At 46.9% G+C, this 10000-nt stretch overlaps 2 protein-coding genes across 2 annotated transcripts in view; one reads left to right on the top strand and one right to left on the bottom strand.

Annotated features, from left to right (window-relative positions):
- klc1a (kinesin light chain 1a) overlaps positions 1-10000 on the top strand; it is a 53137-nt gene that overhangs the window by 24493 nt on the left and 18644 nt on the right. The window contains exons 14-15 of the mRNA XM_063193521.1: positions 1-9; positions 9933-10000. The exon at positions 1-9 is cut by the window's left edge and continues 100 nt beyond it; the exon at positions 9933-10000 is cut by the window's right edge and continues 127 nt beyond it. Of these exons, the coding sequence (XP_063049591.1) occupies positions 1-9; positions 9933-10000 (77 nt within the window). The remainder of the gene's footprint in view (positions 10-9932) is intronic.
- On the bottom strand, positions 5483-6558 carry LOC134444046 (uncharacterized). Its single transcript, XM_063193520.1, has one exon. The coding sequence runs from the start codon at positions 6339-6341 to the stop codon at positions 5511-5513; it is 831 nt and encodes a 276-aa protein (XP_063049590.1). The 5' UTR covers positions 6342-6558; the 3' UTR covers positions 5483-5510.

Raw genomic sequence — 10000 nt, 5'->3', positions numbered from 1 at the left:
CGCAAACAGGTACACACACACACACACACACACACACACACACACACACACACACACACACACACACACACACACACACACACACACAGCAGAGACACTGGAGGAGGCAGCCATGAGGTCACGCAAACAGGTACACACACACACACACACACACACACACACACACACACACACACAGCGGAGACACTGGAGGAGGCAGCCATGCGGTCACGCAAACAGGTACACACACACACACACAGCAGAGACGCTGGAAGAGGCAGCCATGAGGTCACGCAAACAGGTACACACACACACACACACACACACACACACACACACACACACACACACACACACACACACACACACACACACACACACACACAGCAGAGACGCTGGAAGAGGCAGCCATGCGGTCACGCAAGCAGGTACACACACACACACACACACACACACACACACACACACACAGCAGAGACACTGGAGGAGGCAGCCATGAGGTCACGCAAACAGGTACACACACACACACACACACACACACACACACACACACACACAGCAGAGACACTGGAGGAGGCAGCCATGAGGTCACGCAAACAGGTACACACACACACACACACACACACACACACACACACACACACACACACACACACACACACACACCAGAGACACTGGAGGAGGCAGCCATGAGGTCACGCAAACAGGTACACACACACACCGATAGGCCGATAGTCGACCGGATCAACGATAACCGGTGAAATTTTCTGCCACCGGTTAACCGGTAATAATAATTATAATAATAATTTCCTCCCAAAAAGCCACCAAAAACTATAATTTTGAGGTTTTGGTACGATAATTCAGCATTTTCCATCGGGCGACACTTGCTGGACATGACAGGTCCTGTCTGAACAGCAAAAAGAAAGGCTTAGGTGAAAAATAAAATTAAAAAAATTCAGTGCTGTGCCCATCAGGCACGCGAACGTTATATCATTTAAGATTGCCGGTTAACCGGTTAACCACCAGTTAATGAGTCTCAGTAACTGGTTAAGATAATTTAAAATTTTCGCCATCCCTAGTCCCAACGCCATGACCACACCCTGCTGTTTTTTTTTTGTTTTTTTGGGGGGATTCATCAAGAACACAAAAGGCTATTTGGAAAAAGAGAAATTACCAACTGCTTTCCAATTGATTTGCCGACGTCTTCTGCGTCCTAATATCCTCACGTTTTCGTAGCTAGAAATTAGGTGTTTAGTCACTGAATCTTTATCCCTTATAGAGCTTGAAAGTCCCGCCCCTTAGTTCCGCATTTCACGGGACCTAAGCTGACCATCTAACAACATGGTAGGGAGTAAATATCTTCCGGTCTCAGTCATTACATGCGCTGGGCTACAAATATGCTGTTTAAGAGGCTAGATATAGATTATTCATGCAGAAGTATCATTGTTTTGTTCCGAGGCCGTGAAGAAACACAGCTTTCTAAAAAGTTTAGGGGTTCGTACGAAAAATTAAACAAAAATATCAGAAGCAACATATGTGGAGCTCGTGGCACAACTCGAAGGGGATCGAAATATCATTTTAATGCCGCCATTGGATTACATGCTACGATTTTCGGCTAAAAACGCCGTTCAGGTACCATGAAATCGGGGGAAGTGACGTCACTTTCAAGCTCTATACTTGTCCACAGTCCACAGTGTCCACACATTACAGTCCTTTCAGGAATTGTGCTTGATACTGAAACGTTTTCCGTCCAGCTGTGGAATTTCTGTTGTTGTCATGTAACGTTTCCACATCAGCAGAAAAGCGTCTTGAATTTACGATCAGCAGATTCATCGCAAATTGCAAGTCAAGAGCTGTCACGCAAACTCTGAGCTCTCAGAGAGGCATTCAAATGTGTGAATGACTCTGGTTTGCTGAACTGTCAGTGGGTTTGAGGAGTGAGATCAAATGAGTGGGATTAACATCAATATGAAACAGTGGCTGGCTATCCCTTGTGGGAAAAAAATACTTCAATAATAGCCTATTTATTTATGATTTATGTCATAATATAATATGTAGACTATTATATTATATTATATTATATTATATTATATTATATTATATTATATTAGGCCTATACTATATTATCACATATAATATAATATGATTATCTTGGACTTTTCAAGTCAAGTGAAGTGTCTGGACCAAGATGAAGCATTTTTCATTCTTGTCTTGGACTTTTTAAATCAACTGATGCTCCTGGATCGAGGATTTTCCCTTTTTGTTGCGAATGGTGTGTAATGATAACCCGACAGATATGCAGTTAAAGAGAACATTTATTTGATCATGACAATGTTTTACAACGATCATCATTCCTCAAACAAATCATCACCAACACCATTACTGAGTGGTCATCAGGGAAGCTGACATGGGGGACAAAGGGGTCAGTTATCCCGGGCCTTTTTCCTGGGCGGAGCCAAAGCTGTCAGCGTCCCTGTGAGTGTTCATGGTGATGTTGTGGTGTTCAGAGAGGGAAGAGCAGGAAGCCACTGAAGGTGCTGTAGTTATAACCATTATCATCATAGAACCTACTGCCTGCTGGTAGCACCATGTTTACTGTGTCTCCCTTCTCCAGATGCAGAGTCAGGCCACTGGACAGAAGGATGACGCCATTACTGGCAAACTCATTCAGATGCATGAGCCTCTCTCCATTCTTAAACATCCTGATATGCAGGGCGCGTGAGTATAGAATATCCATAGCAGTGAACCTGAAGTAGTAGACCCCCCTGACTGGAGCTGTGAAGAAGCCAGTTCTGCGGCTGTAGGCCTCTCCAACATTGGTGAAGACTTTGGTGAACACTACGTTCAGGTCATTACTCTCAGCCGTTGTGTGTGCCTCTTCAGATTTCTTCAGAGCTGCTGAGAAGGCCACCTTGTGTGCTGCTTTGATCTCATTCTCCAGAGCCTCCACCTTACTCTCACTGGTCACAAGCCTTTCTTTCACTGCTACATTATCTGCCTCACTGACTGTCAGCCTTTCTTTCACTGCTTTATTTTCAGCCTCCAGAGCCTCCACCTTACTCTCACTGACTGCCAGCCTTTGTTTCATTGCTACATTATCTGCCTCCAGCACCGCCACCTTAGCCTCCAAAACCTTAACGTCATCTCTAGTATGTCGTAGTGTTACTCTCAGCTCCACCACCATGTCTCTGAGTTCCTTCAGCTCAGTAGAGACGTCCTGGGTAGAGGCGTCAGTGCCTTGGCTCTCTGTCTGGACTCCACACATGGAGAGCAGCAGCACCAGCAGTGAGATGGCAGCCCTCATCTTCCAAGTCACTGGAAAATAAAACATTCAACAGATGCAACAGAGTGGCTTAGACCGTGGAAATAATTATTACTGACCTGCTAATTAAAATGTAAAAATATTGAGTGGAGGTTATTCTAAGCATACCTAGAAATACACATTTGGCCTGTTTATTAATATAATATTTTAGGTTCTTTAATCATAAAAATTGTCCACAATTGCATGAATGTTACACAGACAGATACATCAGGCACAGGCATGACCCACCAATGTGTGGTGATTCAAAAAAGCAGATCTCTCTCTCTCTCTCTCTCTCTCTCTCTCTCTCTCTCTCTCTCTCTCTCTCTCTCTCTCTCTCTCTCTCTCTCTCTCTCTCTCTCTCTCTCTCTCTCTCTCTCTCTCTCTCTCTCTCACACACACACACACACTCACACGGCATTCATGTAGGAATACTTCATCAAAATGGGATTGACTCAAAAAAATAAGAAACAGAGTAAGAAACATTGATCTTACCTTTAAGAGTAAGAACGCCCCGTCTGTCACTGGTGTCTGTAGCAGCAATACTGATGGCAGAAGTCGGTGCAGCAGCAGCAGCAATAGTGTCTGTGACTATGACTGTGTGATCCCCCTCTTTTATATAAGTCAAGAGATATGTAAACACGTTTGGAGAGACCTTTGGCCCAGGCAGGCCAGTCAGCAATAAAGATTATTATGACGCTGATAGTTGAAAGTTTGGCAAAAAAATGCATTCTACTCATATAAGTGCTCATTTTGTTATTTCATGAAGAAACAAAATGCGGGTAATGATTAAGGGGTCTGCTACTTAAATGAACATTTGTTTTTAAAAGTTAAATATTATTATTTTTATATATATCATCATACTGTATACTTTCCATCCCACACACACACACACACACACACACACACACACACACACACACACACACACACACACACACACACACACACACACACACACACACACACACACAGCAGAGATAAGACACTTGAGGAGGCAGCCATGTGGTCAAACAAAACAAATATCAAATCTGAAGAACGTGAATGCAGCATACTGTATACGTTCCTCACACAAGTTAGTACTACAGTCTTGCACTCCTCACACTGAATTAGGGAAAACAGGCTTTTCTTTTTATGCCCCATACCTATGGAATGAGTTGCAGAAGATATTATGTATGGACTCTCTGCCCTCATTAGAGACTTTTAAGAGGGAAATTAATACAGTATACTTTTTATCTCAAAATACGTTTTATTCTTACTTATACTTATTCTTCTTAATGTGTTTTTTGTACATTTATTTTCCTTTTTTTGTCTATGTGTTTGTCTGTGTCTGTAACTATATGTATGCTGCCATTTTGACCAGGACTCCCTGGCAGAAGAAACTGTAGTCTCAATGGGACACTCCTGGCTAAATAAACGATAAATGAAAAAATGTGTCTCCAGGGCACAATGGGTTAATAGATAAATACAACTCAACATCAAAATATAGCCCAACCAGCGTGTGTGTGTGTGTGTGCGTGTGTGTGCGTGTGTGTGTGTAGCTCTCACTGGCCTTGTACCGGCACGTCAAAGGAGAAGATGCAGCCAAAACACACTCAAATGAGAACATGCAGCCAAAACATACTTACATGAGTTTGGCAACTGATAGGCTATTCATGTGACTTTTTAAAGTTAAAGTTAAAAATGAAGATTATCTTGGACTTCTTAAATCAAATGAAGTGCCTGGACCAAGATGAAGCATTTTTCATTCTTGTCTTGGACTTTTTTAATCAACTGAAGCTCCTGGATCAAGGATTTTCCCTTCCCTTTTTGTTACTATTGGTGTGTCATGAAAACCCGACAGATATCCAGTTAAAGAGACATTTTATTTGATCATGACAATGTTTCACAACGATCATCAGTTCTCCAACACTACTATTGGTGTCAGAAGGAGAGTGGGTAGAGCGCTACTAGCATCCCTCAAACTCAACTGCTGCTCTTGGAGGGTGAAAATGGTCAACACAAAAGGAGTAAATATTCTCGATCACTGTGTATAAGCCAACTGATTTAAGATTATCTTGGACTTTTTTAATCAACTGAAGCTCCTGGATCAAGGATTTTCCCTTCCCTTTTTGTTACTATTGGTGTGTCATGAAAACCCGACAGATATCCAGTTAAAGATATGTATTTGATCATGACAATGTTTCACAACGTTTTCCTGTGAGTGGTCGTGGTGATGTTGTGGCGTGGTTCAGAGAGGGAAGAGCAGGAAGCCACTGAAGGTGCTGTGGTTATATTCACTATGATCATAAAGCCTGCTCTCTGCTGGTATCCCCAGGTTTACTGTGTCTCCCTTCTCCAACTGCAGAGCCAGGCCACTGGACACATAGGTCTCACGTCTGTCATCGTCATACTCACTCAGCCACATGAGCTGCTCTCCATTCTTAAACATCTTGATATGCATCCAGCGGGAGAATAGATAATCCACAACAGTGAACCTGAAGTAGTAGACCCCCCTGACTGGAGCTGTGAAGAAGCCAGTTGCGTTGCAGTAGGCCTCTCCTACATTTGTGATGACTCTACTGAACACTAAGTTCAGGTTATTACGCCTAGCATATTTGAATCCATTTTCAGCTCCAGATTCCTTCAGACCTGCTGAGAAGGCCACCTTGGGTGCTGCTTTGATCTCTTTCTCCAGATTCTCCTCTATTTTCTCAGTTGCTGCATTTTCCTTCTTCAGATTGTCCACCTCCGTCTTCATTTCTGCTTTGGTGTCCTGTAGCGCCCTCTCCAGAGCCTCCACCTTACTCTCACTGACTGCCAGCCTTTCTGTCACGGCTACATTATCTGCCTCCAGCACCGCCATCTTAGCCTCCAAAACCTTAACGTCATCTCTAGTATGTCGTAGTGTTGCCCTCAGCTCCACCACCATGTCTCTGAGTTCCTTCAGCTCAGTAGAGACGTCCAGCTGGGTAGAGGCGTCAGTGCCGTGGCTCTCCGTCTGGACTCCACACATGGAGAGCAGCAGCACCAGCAGTGAGATGGCAGCCCTCATCTTCCAAGTCACTGTAAAATAAAACATTCAACAGATTCTGAGTGCCTTACACCGTGGAAAGAATCATTACTTACCTGCTAACTAAAATGTAGAAATATTAAGTGGAGTTTATGCTAAGCATGCCTCAGTATGCACATTTTGGCTTTTTTATTCATAATAATTGTCCACGATTGTATGAATGTTACACAGACAGATACATCAGGCGCAGGCATGACCCACCAATGTGTGTGTGGTGATTCAACGAAGCAGCTCTCTCTCTCTCTCTCTCTCTCTCTCTCTCTCTCTCTCTCTCTCTCTCTCTCTCTCTCTCTCTCTCTCTCTCTCTCTCTCTGGGCATTCATATAGGGCATTTTATACAGGAATACTTCATAAAAATGGGATTGACTAAAAAGATAAGAAACCGTGTAAGAAGCATTGGTCTGACCTTTAGGAGTAAGAAGGCCCCGTCTGTCACTGGTGTCTGTAGCAGCAATACTGATGGCAGAAGTCGGTGCAGCAGCAGCAGCAGCAGCAATAGTGTCTGTGAGTTAGACTGCGTGATCACCCTCAGGAGTTATGTAAACACGTGTCGAGAGACCTTTGGAAAGACGCCGGTCGGCAGTATCGATTATTATGACGCTGATTGTTGAAAATTTGGCAGAAACAAAGTGCTCATTTTGTTGAAAACCAAAAAGGAATGAAGAAACAAAATCCAGGTTACACATACAGTATACAGCCCTACATTTGTTTTAAACACACACACACACACACACACACATTGGATGGGGGAGCCCTTTAAGTTAACTTTGTCCAGTACCCAGCCAAAGCTGTCAGCGGCCCTGTGAGTGGTGATGGTGGTGATGTGGTGATCATTAGGACTGGGAAACATTGATCTTACCTTTAGGAGTAAGAAGGCCCCGTCTGTCACTGGTGTCTGTAGCAGCAATACTGATGGCAGAAGTCGGTGCAGCAACAGCAGCAGCAATAGTGTCTGTGAGTTAGACTGCGTGATCACCCTCAGGAGTTCGGGTAACTCTGAGGCCTATGTGAGGGTACTTCACACAACAGTTCAACACAGTAGCTGTGTGTGTGTGTGTGTGTTCGTATGTGCGTGTATGTGTGTGTGTTCGCGTGTATGTGTGTGTGTGTGTGTGTGTGTGTGTGTGTGTGTGTGCTGCATTTGCAGCTAGGGGTCATTGGCTCTCTGCAGCCATGCTGGCGTTGTCATGGTATCGTCATGGAGACCAGTGGCTTCAGGATTTAGTGGCCATAGCAGGGGTGACCCCATTCTGTCAACACACACACACATGCACACACACACACACACACACACGTACACACACACACACACACACACACACATGCACACACACACACACACACACACACACACACACACACACACACACACACACACACACACACACACACACACGTCAGTCCAGACAACTGCTGTTTCTTGTAATACAATTTGAGCAAGAAAATGACAAAGAGAAACAGATATTTTATTCATTTTAAATATATACAGTACACTCTCCTTTTAAAACATCACCTGTGGGGGGATTTTACGCAGGACTGGCAACCCACGTGACCTGTCAGTGTGAAAAGCCAAGTATAGCTCAGTGACTGTTACCGCACGAGTACACCGGCCGCGACCTGAGGGAGGCGAGCGACTTTGTATCGAGTACACCGGCCGCGTCTTGAGGGAGGCGAGCGACTTTGTATCGAGCACACCGGCCGCGACTTGAGGGAGGCGAGCGACTTTGTATCGAGCACACCGGCCGCGACTTGAGGGAGGCGAACGACTTTGTATCGAGTACACCGGCCGCGACTTGAGGGAGGCGAGCGACTTTGTATCGAGCACACCGGCCGAGACTTTGTATCGAGTACACCGGCCGCGACTTGAGGGAGGCGAGCGACTTTGTATTGAGTACACCGGCCGCGACCTGAGGGAGGCGAGCGACTTTGTATCGAGTACACCGGCCGCGACTTGAGGGAGGCGAGCGACTTTGTATCGAGTACACCGGCCGCGACCTGAGGGAGGCGAGCGACTTTGTATCGAGTACACCGGCCGCGACTTGAGGGAGGCGAGCGACTTTGTATCGAGTACACCGGCCGCGACCTGAGGGAGGCGAGCGACTTTGTATCGAGTACACCGGCCGCGACTTGAGGGAGGCGAGCGACTTTGTATCGAGTACACCGGCCGCGACCTGAGGGAGGCGAGCGACTTTGTATCGAGTACACCGGCCGCGACTTGAGGGAGGCGAGCGACTTTGTATCGAGTACACCGGCCGCGACCTGAGGGAGGCGAGCGACTTTGTATCGAGTACACCGGCCGCGACCTGAGGGAGGCGAGCGACTTTGTATCGAGTACACCGGCCGCGACTTGAGGGAGGCGAGCGACTTTGTATCGAGTACACCGGCCGCGACCTGAGGGAGGCGAGCGACTTTGTATCGAGTACACCGGCCGCGACCTGAGGGAGGCGAGCGACTTTGTATCGAGTACACCGGCCGCGACTTGAGGGAGGCGAGCGACTTTGTATCGAGTACACCGGCCGCGACTTGAGGGAGGCGAGCGACTTTGTATCGAGTACACCGGCCGCGACTTGAGGGAGGCGAGCGACTTTGTATCGAGTACACCGGCCGAGACTTGAGGGAGGCGAGCGACTTTGTATCGAGTACACCGGCCGAGACTTGAGGGAGGCGAGCGACTTTGTATCGAGTACACCGGCCGCGACTTGAGGGAGGCGAGCGACTTTGTATCGAGTACACCGGCCGAGACTTTGTATCGAGTACACCGGCCGAGACTTGAGGGAGGCGAGCGACTTTGTATCGAGTACACCGGCCGAGACTTTGTATCGAGTACACCGGCCGAGACTTGAGGGAGGCGAGCGACTTTGTATCGAGTACACCGGCCGAGACTTTGTATCGAGTACACCGGCCGAGACTTGAGGGAGGCGAGCGACTTTGTATCGAGTACACCGGCCGAGACTTTGTATCGAGTACACCGGCCGAGACTTGAGGGAGGCGAGCGACTTTGTATCGAGTACACCGGCCGAGACTTTGTATCGAGTACACCGGCCGAGACTTGAGGGAGGCGAGCGACTTAGTATCGAGTACACCGGCCGAGACTTTGTATCGAGTACACCGGCCGAGACTTTGTATCGAGTACACCGGCCGAGACTTTGTATCGAGTACACCGGCCGAGACTTTGTATCGAGTACACCGGCCGAGACTTTGTATTGAGTCACGTGACAAAAGCGATTCAGGCGAATAGAGCGACAGTTTGTAGTTGAACTCCTGGGAATATTATGCAAATTAGCTATGACACGGTTCGGCGACAGCTGCCGCAGCCAATGGGAATGTTGGAATTCTTGCATTCTGCTTTTAACGGACATACTCTAGTCGCTTCAATCACTCGTATCACTCTTGCTGCACAGAAGTGAGGTGTTGGGAGACTAACGTGTGTGTGTGTGTGTGTGTGTGTGTGTGTGTGTGTGTGTGTGTGTGTGTGTGTGTGTGTAGGGTCTGTACTCGGCCCATAAGCAGCATGTTGCGGAGGTATTGGGAGACTAACGTGTGTGTGTGTGTGTGTGTGTGTGTGTGTGTGTGTGTGTGTGTGTGTGTGTGTGTGTGTAGGGTCTGGACTCGGCCCATAAGCAGCGCGTGGCGGAGGTGCTTGGTGAGTGTGATCGCGACCAGCGGAG

This window comes from Engraulis encrasicolus, unplaced genomic scaffold (assembly GCF_034702125.1).
Source record: "Engraulis encrasicolus isolate BLACKSEA-1 unplaced genomic scaffold, IST_EnEncr_1.0 scaffold_43_np1212, whole genome shotgun sequence".
NCBI classification, from domain to species: domain Eukaryota; kingdom Metazoa; phylum Chordata; class Actinopteri; order Clupeiformes; family Engraulidae; genus Engraulis; species Engraulis encrasicolus.
Note: the sequence above shows the minus strand (reverse complement) of the source record. Positions and strands in the feature narration are given on the sequence as shown.

Bases quoted from the DNA above. Each gene is read 5' to 3' on its own strand.
- LOC134444046 (XM_063193520.1), bottom strand. From the start codon at position 6,341: ATGTTTTATTTTACAGTGACTTGGAAGATGAGGGCTGCCATCTCACTG.